Source organism: Arthrobotrys flagrans (assembly GCF_004000055.1).
Source record: "Arthrobotrys flagrans strain CBS H-5679 chromosome Unknown unitig_1, whole genome shotgun sequence".
In the NCBI taxonomy this organism is placed as follows: Eukaryota; Fungi; Ascomycota; class Orbiliomycetes; order Orbiliales; family Orbiliaceae; genus Arthrobotrys; species Arthrobotrys flagrans.
In genome coordinates, this window is record NW_027137556.1 from 3,724,316 (window position 1) to 3,739,665 (window position 15,350).

Sequence of the window (15,350 nt, forward strand, 5' to 3'; positions counted from 1 at the left end):
TATGGTGAAATTACTGGATTGGGATAGCTACCGTCTACAGTGGTTTCGGGGTTGGTTCTGCGTTGATGCACGGGGACGAACAGAATGTGGGAGACAAACGCAACGCAAACACTGGGGGGCCGCAAGTCCACCACCCACTTGGCATTGATATCGATAGTTCTGGCTATACGACATACACTCGCGCTGCTCTCAGCAGCAGCGGGGACCCAACCGGGAATGGCCGCCGGCGATGGGATTTGATAAAGAGAGAGAGGGAGAAAAAAGGGACCCAGTCCCAAGGAAGGGCAAGCCTGGCACGGGCAAACTCATCCCGGAACGACGGAACCGGGGCAAATAAGGGCGCCTAAGAAGCGCCAACTCCAGCCGCGATATCGGCTCGGCTACGGGATCACGTGGGAAGTTTGGTAGTAGTGGAAGAACTAGCCGCCGGTGGAGCAAACCCGACCATGTCGCCTAGGCCCTGCTACCTGTGTTGGTCTATTAAACAGGGCAACACATTTATTGTGTTATTTTGTTTGTCCCCGTGCGTTGCGTGCCCCCGTGCTGAGGCTCCCCGCGTTGTGTCCTGTGTTGTGTATTCGGGGCTCGACAGCCGCCAACGTCTTGGTTTTTCCATTATCCTTCTTTCTGGTGCACTTTGTCCCTCCACGCGCTTCTCATCACCATTCACCATCCACCAACATCATCACCATCACCTCCAACCTTCCCACCACCTTCATAATCACCATCATCTTCATAATTATCACGAACCATTCGCCCTCACGATGTCGCAGCGCTCCTCCGCCTTCGGAGGCAGCACAATGTCTGCAGCATCAGGTACATCACTATCATCATCACGCCGCTTCCCATCGGCCCTCGAACGTAACAACCCGGACGTACGTCCGTCAATTCTCGCGCTCGTCGACACGAGCAAACCGATTTCACAGCAGGTCGACCAGATCAAGGCGGCCACGAAACGAGAGGCTGGTTCTGCCAGCCCTCGTGTGACGTCGGGAGACAGCGATGTCTTCCGGCATTCGCAACGTGGTCCGCCGCGATCTAACGCGTCGCACCATTCCGCCAGATCTTTCGGCAGCTTCGGTCTCACTCCCAGCACGAGGAGACAAACCAGCGGCGAGCTAGGAAAGGGCGACGATGGCCTAATCGTGGCGATGAGGAAGAAGGCCGCAGAGGAGAGGAGGAGAAAGCACCTTCGGGAGCTGCGTGCTTCCCAGGCGGGGAGCACCTTCTCGAGAGATGACTTTGGGGCCTCGAGGCTGTCAAACTCGTCCTTTGGCATCTCGCGAATCGGCCTCCATTCGACGACGGGGTCTGGGATTCGTCCCGCCTCGTCGTTGATGGGGACCCGTCCGCAGAGATTGCCACCAGCCGCCACCACCAGCGCCTCCCCACACCGCTTCGAGGACCTCAGATACGTCCAAGAGGTTCTGGCCAGGTCCAGAGGGACCTCGGCCGTGAGCAGCCGGACAAGCTCGCCAGAGGCGACGAAGCCGGAAAGTCCCTACGCAGCATTAGCTGCTAGGGCACGGGGTGCCTTGTTCGAAAACACAAAGGGCATCCAGGAGGCGAAAGCGGAGAGGAGGAAAGAGGAGGCGAGGAGGAGGGAGAGGGAGAGGGAGCGTCAGAGGAGGGACGCGAGGATGGAGATGCTCGCCAAGTTGGCAGCAGAGGAGGAGGAGGAGCGTCTCCGGCAGGAGGAAGAGGTGCTCTCGGCGAGCAATCGCAAGCGCGATGCCGCCGGGACCCTCCGATACTCGCCGGAGGACGCGATGGACAACTCCGTCCATCCATACGGAAAGGAGGCCAAAGACCCGCGAAAGCGGTCTTTGGCCGCTGACTCGCTGACAAGGGATCAGCAGCCAGCAAAGAGGTCCCGGTCCTCGGAACCGGCCGACGAAAGGCCGCGGTCTTCGGACCGAAAGCTGATGCCACCACCGCCAGCTCCCACCTTGCCCTCCCCGCCGCCCCCATCCACCACCAACCAGCCCTCTCTCGGCCTCGGGCCAGGGGAGATGGCCGTCGAGGAGGAGGAGGAGGAGGAGGAGGAGGAGGAGGAGGAGGAGGAGGAGGAGGAGGAGGCTAATCATCTGGCTAATCATAGTGTGGAGCCGGAGATTGGGATGCCAGTCTCGTTGTTCCTGCCGTCGAATGCCTCACTTGGTGGGACACCAATCGCTCGCGACTTTGCCTACCCAGGCGGTCCCGTTTTCAACCCCGAACCAGTTCATGCGGGGTCTGATACCGAACCCGACGAGGACCCAGAGGAGGAGGAGGACGACGAGCAGGAGGTGACGGAAGCCTCGGGCAACAAGCAGCCCGAGGTCGTCAGCCTCCTTGACAGCGACGAGGAGGAGGAGGAGGAGGAGGAGACCATCGAGGGATTTGGTGGTTACGACGATGAGGAAAGCGAAGACGACGACGACGAGGAGGGGAACGAGTCTAGCAGCGACGATGACGGCGAGAGCGATGACGAGGGTATCGTGGAGCCGACCATCATACCGATTTGCAGCTCACCAGTCCCGGAGAGCATCCATGACGAAGATGCCCCGGAAACCAACGGCTCGGCAGCACACCTCCCGGACAGCTCCCTCACCGAATACAGCGTGCCTACTTTGGCCGCCCAGAACAATGTTGCCACCCAGAACAGCATTCCCGCCACAAGATCCCGATCTTCAACCGCCCAAACATCTTCACAAGAGAAGATGTGGATGCGTGAAAGCGGAGGCAGGCTTATGCGCTCTGCATCCCCTGAGAATGTGGGAATTGCGTTAACTGCACCGAGTAACGACCAAGATGCGCCGAACGACGACGATCACGATGTGCCGCACGATGACGACCATGATGCGCCGAATGGTGATGAAGCGACGGGCTCCGAGCTACCTATTGACCCGCTTTTGAACCCTGGTATCGACATCGCCGTTCCGGCTGCCGCACGCGCCCATTAGGAAAGGTGTCATTTCTGATGTCTCTGGGCCACTATCATATGGGGTTTCATTTGTCATACTTTCTATTTGGCGTCGTTAACGGCTCTCATATCCCTCGTCCGCCTGAACATTACTTTTCTTATCGAATACGTCTGGTCACTTTCTGTTAAAGGTCGACTGTCCTCTCGATTCCGGATTTACTCTTCTGGTCTCTGTCATGGTTAATAGCTGGACCTCACTACTCTGGATCGGTTTACGTCTCTCTACCGCGATTGCCGACTTCGAGTGTATTCCTCGAGTCTCCGACATAGCCTCTATCTTTCTCGATTCCACGATCCTACCCGAATTTCGACCGTCCTCTCGATTTCGGATTTCATTCTCTGTGTCGTCGTTCATGACTGGATTGCCTACTGTCTCACCGACATTCAGCATCTCCCGTCTCTCTCATATCCATCAATCCTCATCTACAGAGATCCGGCTCGACTGTCCCCCTCGACGCTAGATCCGAATCTTTACATATCTTGATTTGTGGCTCGATGGTATTTTTTTTTTATGGATGGACGGTGCTCATTCTTTTCCAACATACTGCGCGATAACTCATCCGGCGTTTAGCATTTCCTCGCACATCATTATCATCATTAGAAATTGCCTCTGTACCGATAGCCGACTCCCCTCTTATCCTGCTCAAGCTGATACGCCTTTATTATCCGCCGGCAGACACATACCGTTGTCACGATGCCGCATTATTGTCGATGCATATTCGAGAGAATGATTGTTTACATTTTATCTTACTGGAAAGCAGCCAGTATTAATGACGTCCACGCTTTCCGCCTTTGTATTGACTGGAGCTACGGGCGAGATAAGGCAGGACAGGACGAAAAAGTCTTTATCATACAACTTTTTTTTTTCTTTTTGTGTACTATAGCTACTTACTCTGGGCAGAAGCAATGGGCGGCGTTACATACATGCTTTTTTGTTTGGTTTTTTTATTAATCGTCTGGTTTTTTACTTGCTGTTGCTTTTTTAGCGATGTGGTTAGATTGTTGCTTGCACGGATGCATGCTATTTTTGTGGATGATGGATTTAGCGGCCATAGCTGGGTGGTTTTTATAAGATAGGATGGGATGAATGAAAGAAGAGACGAGGCGGGGGGTCTCTATTGAGGGCCGCTATATTATTGTGCAGATCAGTACTACGTAGTATGAGATCCGATTGTGATTAAGTGTATCTTGCTATCCTCTGCATACGCTCTAAACAAGCACTAGACTAAATCCTCCCACGTATAAGGCTTGTCTCGAGTGCCAAGTCACATAAAGTCATCCTCAAAGTCCTCGTAGCTCTGGCCGTGCTGGTTGCTACTACCAGCTCTTGCACTATCGTCGTTCCATTCGTCGTAGGCATGATCCTTTTGATACTTTATCTCCTGTCGTTCCTGTTCTACTTTCTTTTCTTCCTTTTTCTGTAATTAAACCGCGTATTATATTAGCATTGTAACCCAGCAATTCAAACACCAAAGGGGAGATAAACACACCCTTTCCTGCTGCGCAATCCGTTCCCTCTTCCTGATCTCTCTCAGATGATCCTCTTTCTGCTGATACAGATCTGGGTATTCCTCCCGTTTCGTTTTATTGAGACGGTTAACGATGGGGTTCTGTCGTTGGATGACTGTGATCCTTTTGACCTTTTTGGGGTCTTTGAAGGAGACTTGACCGACGGCCATGCTGCCGTCTTTTCTTAGGTTGCTCCATGGCGTGTAGATTATGGCGACGTTATCCTTTTTGTTGCCTTGCCCGGGTTAGTAGCTTTTCTCTTTTTCCTCCCTTTCCAACATATCCATACTCTCAAAAATAACATTCCGAGGGTTATAATCTAGGGAGACATGCCTTCGATGCTATTCGCCTTGGTCAACTGGGCCAGATCGGTGAGTAAATCTTCCGGAATGTCTTCCCACGAATCACCCTCGCGGAGGCGGAGGTAGATATGTGCGGAGGAGAGCTTGTCGGCGTGGAACCAGACGTCTTCGTCCCAGCCGTGTTTGATGAGTTCTTCGTCTACACACATATATATATATATATATCAGTATCGACGTTGGTATCTTTGGTTGGGTGAGTGGTAATTACTTTCGACTTTGTCTTTCCCGACGTAAATGTACGCCGGGGGGTCGACGACGTTGGAGGTAAAGTAGAAGACCATTGTGATGGAAGGGGGGTATGGGGTTATCGATCGTGGGATATATTATCGGCGGGCGGCAGAGGAAGAGTGTGGGGAAGGTGGGAAGTCTGTCGCATGCAAACATATGAAATTTTTCGGCTCGCGAATCCATCTTTACATCCTTTTCCCACCAAGTACAACAAGGAAGGCGAGTTGTATATCCAACGAGGATTTTATATATAGCGCGGATACCGTGGATATTTAAGACTTCATCCGCTGGTATATCTTATTTTACGAATCGAATTCCGATTTGACCAATTTCTTACATTTATCGATTCGCCATCGTCATTGCGTCCGCCGAAATCCTATTTCGACCGCACTGTTGAAAATACCACATTCCCAACACACAACTTCAACTTGACCGAAAAGTCGGATATCAAAAATGACCGACATCTCCTCGATCCTCCAAGGCGGCTACCACCACCCCCTCTCCCGAACCTGGCAAGGCACCACCCAGCTCACAAAATCTATGCTAATCTACCCCCTCTTCATAACCGACAACCCCGACGAAGAAACCCCCATCTCCTCCCTCCCCAACCAATCCCGCCGGGGTCTAAACAAACTGGTCCCCTACCTGACCCCTCTGATCGCGAAGGGTCTGAAATCCGTAATCCTCTTCGGCGTCCCCCTAGCCGAAGGTACAAAAGACAGCTGCGGAACTTCCGCCAACGATCCCAACGGTCCCGTGATCTCCGCTATCAAACTTTTAAGGAAGGAGTTTCCGGAGTTATTCATCGTTTGCGATGTTTGCCTTTGTGAGTATACCGATCACGGACATTGTGGGATTTTGAGGGAGGATGGGACCTTGGAGAACGAAGCTAGTGTCAAGAGGATTGCGGAGGTGGCCGTGAGTTATGCGAAGGCTGGGGCGCATTGTGTGGCCCCGTCGGATATGATGGATGGCAGGATTAAGGGGATCAAATTGGGGTTGATTGAGGCTGGGTTGGCGCATAAGGTTTTGTTGATGAGTTATGCGGCGAAGTTTGCGGGGCCTTGGTATGGGCCGTTCCGTGAGGGTGTGTATACGTCCTTCCTCCCCACTGTACTCTTGATTTATGGCGAGATGCTAATGGAGTTTTTAAACAAAAAGCCGCCGGCTCTGCCCCCGCATTCGGCGACCGTCGCTGCTACCAACTCCCCTCTAACGCCCGGGGCCTCGCCCGTCGCGCCATAACCCGCGATCTCTCCGAAGGCGCCGACGTAATAATGGTCAAACCCGCCGCTAATTTCCTCGACATAATCAGTGATGCCAAACAGGTTTCCCCTGATACTCCCATAGCTGCGTATCATGTTTCGGGAGAGTATGCAATGTTACATGCTGCTGCCAAGGCCGGGGTGTTTGAACTCAGGAAGGCGGTGGAGGATGTTATGACGGGGATTTTGAGGGCCGGGGCGACGATTATTGTTAGTTATTTTACGCCGGAGTTTTTGGAGTGGTTGGATGAGTAGGTTTCGGTGGGATTGAAAGATACCGCATGGGCTTTCCTTTCGTAGATAAAGAAATGGGGGGGGATCTCTACTTTTCCAATGAGATCGTGGACATATTACCATGCTTCTTAGTTAGATTGGAGAGCTCGATATCAATCTCGCCACTGCGGTCTCGAGATTTTAACATCGATGTCGATATCGATAGATTACTCCGAAGCTATCGAATAACCTCACCCTTGTCCTGGTTCCGAGGCTAACCCTCGTCCACCCCGTGTTGTTGCTTACAAAATACCACAATCTCATTCGGCCTTCCTCCCAGCTAAGCTCAAGTAACCGAACCCAAACTCTTAGCCCGTGCGCCCGACATGTATCAAAAAAGTTTCGCCATTCTCTCTTCCAAAAACCTCAACCACATCTTCCCCCCCCCATCAAAGGAAACCAGCGGGTTCTATATAAAATCCTCAAAAAAATGTCGCTATTCACAAGATCACTCCTTCGCGCCGTAAGTCTGTTCCACCCCATCCCCGAAGTCTAAAACTCAAAGCTAATTAGTAATATAACATCTCCGTACAGACCACCCGCCCCGCCTTCACCCCCACCACACCCCGTCTCCTCCCCCGTCTCCTCGCCCGCTACCTCTCCGACTCAACCCGCGCCGCAATCGACAATGCAATCGCCACCTCCCCGGTAGTCCTATTCATGAAGGGTACCCCGGAATTCCCACAATGCGGGTTCTCACGTGCCAGTATTCAAGTGCTGGGTTTACAAGGAGTTGATCCCCAGAAGTTTACGGCGTTTAATGTTTTGGAGGATGATGAGTTACGGCAGGGTATTTCCCTCCCTTCCCATGTTGCGAGCTAGGTGGTGGTGGTATTTATTCGATATTGATCGTGGATGTGGGTGCGTAGGAATCAAAGAATACTCCTCCTGGCCGACAATACCGCAACTATACGTCAACAAGGAATTCGTAGGCGGATGCGATATCCTCATGTCGATGCACTCATCCGGTGAACTGTCGGAACTATTTGAGAAGGCTGGTGTGTTAGCTCCCAGCGAAGAAGCCGAACCAACATCATCCGAGGCAGCAGAGGCCGAGAAGAAAGATTCTACTAAGGCCGAGTAGGTTAAACAAATAAAAATAACAATCAAAAAAACTTAGAATGAGGTATGAATCTCAGAAATTCTTCTTTTACCCTACCTCAAGTGGGCTGTATATATAACATAAAAGAAGGTTTTCATGCTGGAAAACATTGGGTATTTTATGAATAACTGGGGGTTTTCTGCTTCTTTCCTCCCCCCAAACGGTGGAGTTTTTACGTGATAGTTTCGTCATCCTGTGTAAGATAGTTTGTTGTTTTCTTGCGAATGGATAAGCATTTTGAATTTAATGGATTTGATCATCATGATGATAACGAGTAGGCTGTTTTCTATCCACCTATGCATACCAAACGCTGAAGATAAATAGAACAAAAGTAGGTATTAATACTGCTGCGCAGCTGTCGGGTCCGGCTGTGACCAGGGAAAAAAAAAAACGCTCAGACGATATATCCATCGACGGAAAATAAACCCACCCGGGTACCCGTCTACCAAATGGTAGAAGAATAGAAAAATGAACCAAAAACCGCCCCGCAAACGCCCAAACAACCCCTCTAAAGGGGAAAAGGAGGCCATGACACCGATGTTATAAACAAAACCTCTTATACCTTTAAAAAATAAAATAATTCAACCAGCAATCAACCTCTCAATTCGCCAGGAACGTTGCGCCCCGTCTTATAAATAACGGCATGTCGACTAAGACCTCCTGTTCTTCGATTCTATTCCCAAAGTTAGCTATCAAAAACTTGCCTGTCCGAACAGCAATATAGAATCCTCACCTTCTCAGCCTTTCTAAAAACCACCTTTCCACACTTTTCCAACGATACAGGAACAACCTCATTCTGGTCAATCCCTCTAAACTCATCGAAAGTCATATCTCCCCTTTTCCTCGTCCGGCCCCTCAGATCGACTTTATCATCTTCGGTCTTACATTCGCTTCCATCGGCCTCGAGGACTTTGACTTTGCCTTTGATGCTTGGAAGATCCCGTTTACATGAACGGTGGAGGTGCAGTGCTCTGGGGTTGCGATTATACCAGGCCTCGTAACGTTCCTTCCGCGGTTGTGATGTTCGAACTCGATGACCCTCGGGGAGCTCGCCGACTGCATCCACTTCGACACCAGATTGAGGCATCATTGGATGTGAAACTCCGAACTCAAACTCATAGTCGGTTATCGAAGGACGAGGACCAGGGGAAGACAATTGGCGACTCACCCCGACGGTGCCCTCGAGTTCCCGACATCGTCTTTCGGCAGCTTCAAGGCGCTCGCGCAAACTAAGCTCAAGTTCCTTCCGTCGTTCGAGTTCGTCTTCGAGGTCTTTGGCTTTAGATGTTTCTTCCTCCGTACGGCTGTTGCTTTGTTCGCTCGAGCCTCCATTCGGTGCTAATTCCAAGTCATCTAACTGTCGCTGATGAGCGTGGTCTGAAGCTGGGTACTCTAGACCCGAGACTAGCTGATGGATGTTTGGAAGTGCCAATCTCGGATGTTCAAAGTCCTTCTTGTCCGCTCCAGATGATTCCTTGAGGGTCCGTATTTCCTCCTCGTAGTGATACTTCAAGAGTTCGTATGTCAGATTGGATGATTTGAGATCTTCCAATTCGCCCTGATTTTGTTGTATAGTCTCTTCTAGCTTCGCCTTCGCCTCTCCTAACTTCTTGTTCTCCTCTTCTAACTCTTTAATTTTGGTATCCTTATTGTTGATTTGCTTCCACATGTCTGTCAGTTGCTCCTTCGTGTAGCTGCTCTGGACAGCATAATTATCCAATTTCTTCTGGAGATTATCGTTCGACAGCTTGAGTTTGGCATTTTGGGCAAGTGCCTCGTCGCGTTGCTTCCGAAGTGGTGCACGTTTCTTCCACATTTGTTGAAATTCCTCCTTCGCGTAAACGCTCTGGACGGCCGCATTGTCCAATTTCTTCTGAAGTTCCGTGTTCAGATCTTTAAGTTCTTCAATTTGCTTGGAAGTTTCATCATATAAGCCTCCTATCCCGGCGTTGGCGAGCCCCGGTAATCGAGCTCGGGAAGCTTGTCCCTGAAGTCTTGCGACCTCATGTTCCAAATCCAAACACCTCTCTTTCGATCTCTGAAGCTCCAAATTCGCCTCGTTGGAGTCTTTCTTCGCCTGATCGAGATGGCTTTTCACACTCTCTATGTTTTGAGCAAGATCATTCTTTTCATTGATCGCAGCCTCGAGTTTCTCAGCTTGGCCCTCCGTCTCCGCTACAAGTTGTCGATAATCCTTTTTGGAATCGTTCAGTCTGTTCTGCAACGTTTCACATCGCCTTTGTAGTCTCTCAAACTCCATGATCCTGGCCTTCAACACGCTCAGCTCCTTTTCAGCTTTCTCATATCGTGTTTTTGCACTAGCGAGTTGCCCTTCCGGCTCCAGAACGCTTCCAACATCCCCAGGAGAACTCTCAATCTGCTTCTCGAGAATCCCGACCCGATTCTTAAGTCTCTCGCACTCCTCCTTAGCCTTCCTAGCACTCCTCTTGTACTTCTCAGACCTCTCCTTTTCCTTTTTCAACTCCTCCTCCACATCCTGTTGCTCCTCTATTCGCCGAAATAGATGGTCAGCTAGGGCCATCCCCTTTGCAGCTTCCTCCTCCGACAGCGAGCATTTCGGTCTATAAGATTCCAACTCCTCGACTTGGGTTTTATACCTTTCCCTAACTTCATCTTCCGCCGCATCGTAGTTTTCGTGAAAAGTTTCAAATTCCGCATCGATATCGATATCTCCGGGATCCAAACTAGGTGAAAGAGGTTCTGTTTCTTCAAACGCTCTTATATCGCAAGGCATATCGGTCGGTAGATGTACGCCTTGGCCTAACGCTAGCGATAGGAGGTCTTGCGCTTGAGGAGAATTCATCATGAACATCCCCTCCTGTGCTTGCGGTTGTTCGGGGGTGGGAGTTTCAGGTTCTTCGCTTCGTGGAGGCTCTAGGGTGGTTCCACTGTTAAAGATTATGTCGCTCAACCGCATAAGGCTTTGTGTCGGCAGAGGTTTAAATTTCCCGATCTTCGGGCTCGTAGAAGCGTTTCGAGCTGGAGCCGGAGCTGCCTTGGATCCATCTACCGGTTCCGTTAGTTCATCATCTTGCTCAATAACACCGTTTTCGGCTTCCCCGGCCTCGACGGTTGCGGCGGCCGCAACTGTATGATCTTCCACAACCTGCTCTTCCACTTCTTGATGCGGCTTATCGAGAATCGTTGGCTCCTCATTCAAGATTTCCTCGTTCAAAACGACACTGGGAGATTCAACCCTTTGGCGCTTGGAAGGATGCTCCGGGTCGGCTACCAGGGTGGTATCCTGTTCTCCAAGCTCAGGTTCAACAGTCGGGCTAACATGTCTTTTCCTAGAGGTTTGAGCAGCCTGCGTAAACCCACTATCCTGATCCTTCTTCCTCGAGTCCTTCTCCAAGCTCCCCCGTTCGAGCCGTGCCACACGTCGAGCACGAGATGTTGAATTCTCTTCATCGTCTTTACCACCACCTTCCGAATTTGGAGATGGTGATTTATTCCTCTTTTGATAGGATGCTGATCTCCGTGTCCTCAACACTGACGGAGCGTTATCACCCCTATCCCGGATTCTCCCAGCGCTACCAACCCTTTCCTCCCTCCTAGGTGGCAGCGACTTATCCCTGTTCCGACGAGACTCCAACTGTACATCCTTCGCCTTCCCAGGAGCGTCTTCAGTGGTATCTTTATCAATACCCTCTTCTGCATTCTCAATCATCGGTGTAGCCAGTGTGATAGACGGGCTATGGGACGATGCTCGTCGAACTGTATCTTTATTCCGTTTCTTGGGCCCTAATCCGTAAAGCCCACCACTACTACGTTTCGCAGAGCTCCCCAGAGATTGTCGCGAGACTCTCTTTCCTGTAGAACCTGTATTAGCCCCGCTAGGTGTTCCCGATTTAGTAGTAGTCTTCCTAGATCTACTACAAGAGCGGCATGTCCAGCTGGTTACTTTATAGCCCCTGATATAAAATTTAGTTACTTGTTCCACCATGCAATGAATAGAAGGTTAGGGGGACGAGGGTACTGACATATTCTCCAACCCGGCATTACAACTTCGATGCCACGCCCTCTTGCACACTTGACACTTGACGGGGTGGTCTGCCGAGAGAGCACCATTCTCGCGTCTACAGGCTATGCAAACGTCTTTGTTCATCGAAGAGCGTGTCGTTGGAGGCGTAGGGGTGTTTTCGACGGGTGCAGGAAGTGATGGTGGTTGTGGTGATGGAACGAGCCTTCGAGAGATCTTTGATCTAGATGATGCCCTTGGACGAGATGAATCTGTTGGTGTAGTAGATACAGCTGGACTCGCAGCCTCTGTCGTGTTCTCTTCGGGATTAGGCAGGGTTGTTGAAGGCTGCTATGATGAAGAAGCTAGGGATTAGTGGGTTGTTTTGATGAGGGAATAGATGGATATAAAGAACTTACCAGAGCTTCTCGATTCTCAGGGTCGATTGAATCTTTAGTGAGGGACACGTCTAATGAAGGATTGTCTGTTTCATGTGTGTTTTCTTTAGTTGATGGAAGAGTGGATGGAGGAAGAGCTGGTGAGATGGGAGGGTTTTGGGTTGGTTGTTGATGTTCAGCAGGAGGTGCGGGTATTTCAGCAGGAAGCTCGGCAGCAGGTCCACCCTCAGTTGGGGGCTCTGACACTCCAGAGATATCTTCGGTTCTGCAAACATCACTGCAAAACAACAGTTAGAGATATGTGTATGGACCGATATTCGTCTACGCAGTTAACTTATCATACCTAATTTGCTCTACGATATTCTTGGAACTTTCACTAACTGCTTTCGTTGCTGAAGAATCATCGACGGGTAGCGGTGGTACGCATTCATCAACGACTGTCAGGATTTCGACAACTGGTTTATCTGCCGGGGCTACCGGAACGGATAAAGAACTTCCAGAGTCGCTCTTCTCGACCTCCGCCTCCGCCTCCACCATTGCTACTTCTGTATCCGAAGGTTTCAAAGGTTCCGAGGGCGACTTCGCACTATCCAAATGTTCATCTTGGTGGCTTTGAGACAGGTTGGTTGGACCGGGCCCATCTACCTCCGTAGCATCACCATTTTTGTCACCCTTTTCAACAGTCACCAACTCCTTTTCAACGGCATCATCACTCATGGTCTCCGCTCCACCTGAAAGTGCCCCTCGCATCAAATTTTTAAGTACCATTTCTTTGTATTCTGCAACCGACACAGTATACCCACACCCCGGAAAACACCAATACTTCATAACCCCAGAAACTTTCTGTTCGCTATAGGTAGTCTGGTGAGATTGAATCCCATGCTGACCGGGGCATTGGACTAGACGGCCGTTTTTGCAGTATGATTCGGCTTGAAAATCAGGTGCAGGAGTAGATCGCCGGCCCACCGTCGCAATATCATCATCGTCCCATAACTGAGAACTCCCCACACCCCGACGAGCACTTCCAGATCTAAATTGCCCATTCCTCTCTTTCGTTCTCGGTCGTGAGTTGTGACGCTGAGGGGAGGGTCTTTCCGCACTACTTCTTTCCTGTGATAGGCTTGGCGTTTTATCCTGACTTGAAACAATCGTCGAGTTTATAGCTGTATCAGGGAGTTCGTCATTTGTAGCTACAGGTGGGCTCCGCTCGGTTTGCTGTGCATGTGCATGAGAACCCCGTGATGATGTATATGTCGGCTGATCGGCAGATTCAACGGGTACTTCTGAACCTGGGGGTTCAGCTACACCTTCTGGGGGACGAGAAGCGGGTGGGGTGGCGCTTCCGGTTAAATCGAGTATAACTGCATCTCTATAAGAGAATCGTTAGATATCATTCTGTGACTCGGATAGTGATTCCACCACAATGGATACTTACGGCTTTCGCACTCCTACCCCTGGTGGCACCGTTTGGTTCTATTTGCAGTATATAAGGCCATGTCAGCTAGGACCCATAAAACCTTCAATCTCAGATCCCATCAAATAACGTAAACGCAATTCCAACTCCAATCAGATCTTTTCAGTTTATTTCTTGTTTAATCGTCAATGGAGCCTCCTTAACGCTACCTGCCTTCCCACTCCCATCCATACCCCAATAAGCCTTCTCCTTAAGCTCAAACCACTTCCCGTAATAATGTCCCGAAGAACACCAGTGCCATTCAGAGTCCAATGTATATAGCCACCACAGCCAAACTTGTTTTGTATAGAATTCGGTGTAACCCACTGCCATTGGTCCCTGGATCCACGATGGAAATATACAACCCTAAAGATGCACCACCAGAAGTAGCATAACCTTAAGGAAGATCCCAGGAAGGAGACGCCATACCCGGGTCGCGCGAGGAGCGGTGGCTGTCGACAAGATCTTCGAAGAGTCCCGTTAAAAAAAACCGGTGGATATAAATCTTCCCACACCAGGGCCTCGTATAAAAATCGTTCTTGCCGGTTGAAACTGTGGTGTATGCTATTGCATCGAAGGAACAACTGAAGACTCGGGAGGGTAACGAGCAAAGTCCAGAGAAGAACTTAAGGGAGTAATAGATGTTTGACGGAGTGGTCAGTCACAGCAGCAGAAGCTGTATTCAGACCTTTTACCAAAAGCAAAAGCTTCATCATCGCGTTGGAAGGTATAAAAGAAGAGGTGTATTTCCAGTTCGGGGAAATAACCAGAGCTATGACTACAGAGCAAAGTAAATTAATTCCAAGAATAGGGGTTTGGCTTACGCTAACATCTCCTTCATCGTTATCATCAATAACAATAGCATTTCTAGCATTAGATCCATCTCTTATCGTAGTACTTGGTGGCTGAGGAGTATTATCATTCGAAATCCAAATAGGCGATGCCATCTTGGCACCAAAAAGGCGAGCAAGCCCAGCGATTCGTCCAATATCTGCAGATTCGGTATATGTTGGTAATTCCGTATCGTTTCCTTCACATCGTGTATCTCAAAGTCCCAGATTTCTCAGTCGAAATCTCGAACCGGGTCCTGGGGTGGTGGCGGCGATGTAGTGCGCTATAACATGGCTGATAAAAGATCAAGCTCAGGACCTTTTTCAGGTACAGTTTTTTATGTATTTGTTCGGAGCGATAACCACTCAGGGTCTCGCGCGCAGACGAGAACAAATAACTGCGTGTTTCAGCAGCGGAAAAAAACGTCTTTAAAAACCACAGGTAGCCGCGGCAAGACGGCTCAAATGTGCGATTCGGTGCTCTTCAAAGGCGGGTTTTCTCCGAGCTGTCGAGAAAGATTTGTCGTAGAAATCGGGGGGAAATGAAGGAAGAGAAAAGAAAGATGCCTGAGAGATTTGAAAGCTTTCGCGTAACAACAACATCAAACATGTTGGTGGCTTGCACCCCCCTGTCGTTTGGGATCAAGATTGACCCCAATTTGGGCCACCACATACATCGTGATTGACTTGGCTGGCCGTGTGCGACCCGATGACGCCCAGGATGTATTGATGTCAGAGAAAGAATTCTAGTTGGGATGGTTGTATTGTGGATAGCAAAAAATTATCGCACATCCAATCGGAGGCCTTTCCCACTTTTTTGGAGGGCAGACGTCGAACTATCGGACCACACAAACAACATACTTTGTGGCTGGCATGGCATGACATGATCTCGGAGCTACCAGCAGGTAATATTGGATTCGAGGCTAAGAGAATATACCCTGTAAGTTTGCACAAGGTGGTACCCCAATCTATAAATACAACAA

The 15,350-nt window shown here is 50.1% G+C and overlaps 5 protein-coding genes across 6 annotated transcripts; 3 read left to right on the forward strand and 2 right to left on the reverse strand.

The window, feature by feature from the left end:
* Positions 1-764: 764 nt before the first annotated feature.
* On the forward strand, positions 765-2,945 carry DFL_009129 (uncharacterized protein; the record flags this gene model as incomplete). Of its 2 annotated transcripts, none has more annotated exons than XM_067638967.1 (1): positions 765-2,945. In XM_067638967.1, the coding sequence occupies one exon, from the start codon at positions 765-767 to the stop codon at positions 2,943-2,945; it is 2,181 nt and encodes a 726-aa protein (XP_067486803.1). The 2 variants fall into 2 exon arrangements, with proteins under 2 accessions (XP_067486803.1, XP_067486802.1); XM_067638966.1 differs by having other exon boundaries at positions 1,152-2,945.
* A 1,285-nt stretch (positions 2,946-4,230) lies between these two features.
* DFL_009130 (uncharacterized protein) lies at positions 4,231-5,117 on the reverse strand (the record flags this gene model as incomplete). The annotated part of the gene is made up of 4 exons (XM_067638969.1): positions 4,231-4,383; positions 4,456-4,709; positions 4,808-4,975; positions 5,045-5,117. The coding sequence occupies 4 exons, from the start codon at positions 5,115-5,117 to the stop codon at positions 4,231-4,233; spliced, it is 648 nt and encodes a 215-aa protein (XP_067486804.1).
* A 400-nt stretch (positions 5,118-5,517) lies between these two features.
* Positions 5,518-6,584, forward strand: DFL_009131 (uncharacterized protein; the record flags this gene model as incomplete). The annotated part of the gene is made up of 2 exons (XM_067638970.1): positions 5,518-6,151; positions 6,226-6,584. 2 exons carry the CDS (start codon positions 5,518-5,520, stop codon positions 6,582-6,584), a joined length of 993 nt encoding a protein of 330 aa, XP_067486805.1.
* A 448-nt stretch (positions 6,585-7,032) lies between these two features.
* On the forward strand, positions 7,033-7,686 carry DFL_009132 (uncharacterized protein; the record flags this gene model as incomplete). The annotated part of the gene is made up of 3 exons (XM_067638971.1): positions 7,033-7,065; positions 7,137-7,392; positions 7,472-7,686. 3 exons carry the CDS (start codon positions 7,033-7,035, stop codon positions 7,684-7,686), a joined length of 504 nt encoding a protein of 167 aa, XP_067486806.1.
* A 610-nt stretch (positions 7,687-8,296) lies between these two features.
* Positions 8,297-14,484, reverse strand: DFL_009133 (uncharacterized protein; the record flags this gene model as incomplete). Its single annotated transcript, XM_067638972.1, has 7 exons — positions 8,297-8,377; positions 8,438-11,639; positions 11,709-12,037; positions 12,106-12,361; positions 12,428-13,453; positions 13,520-13,557; positions 14,362-14,484. The coding sequence occupies 7 exons, from the start codon at positions 14,482-14,484 to the stop codon at positions 8,297-8,299; spliced, it is 5,055 nt and encodes a 1,684-aa protein (XP_067486807.1).
* Between the last annotated feature and the right edge of the window lie 866 nt (positions 14,485-15,350).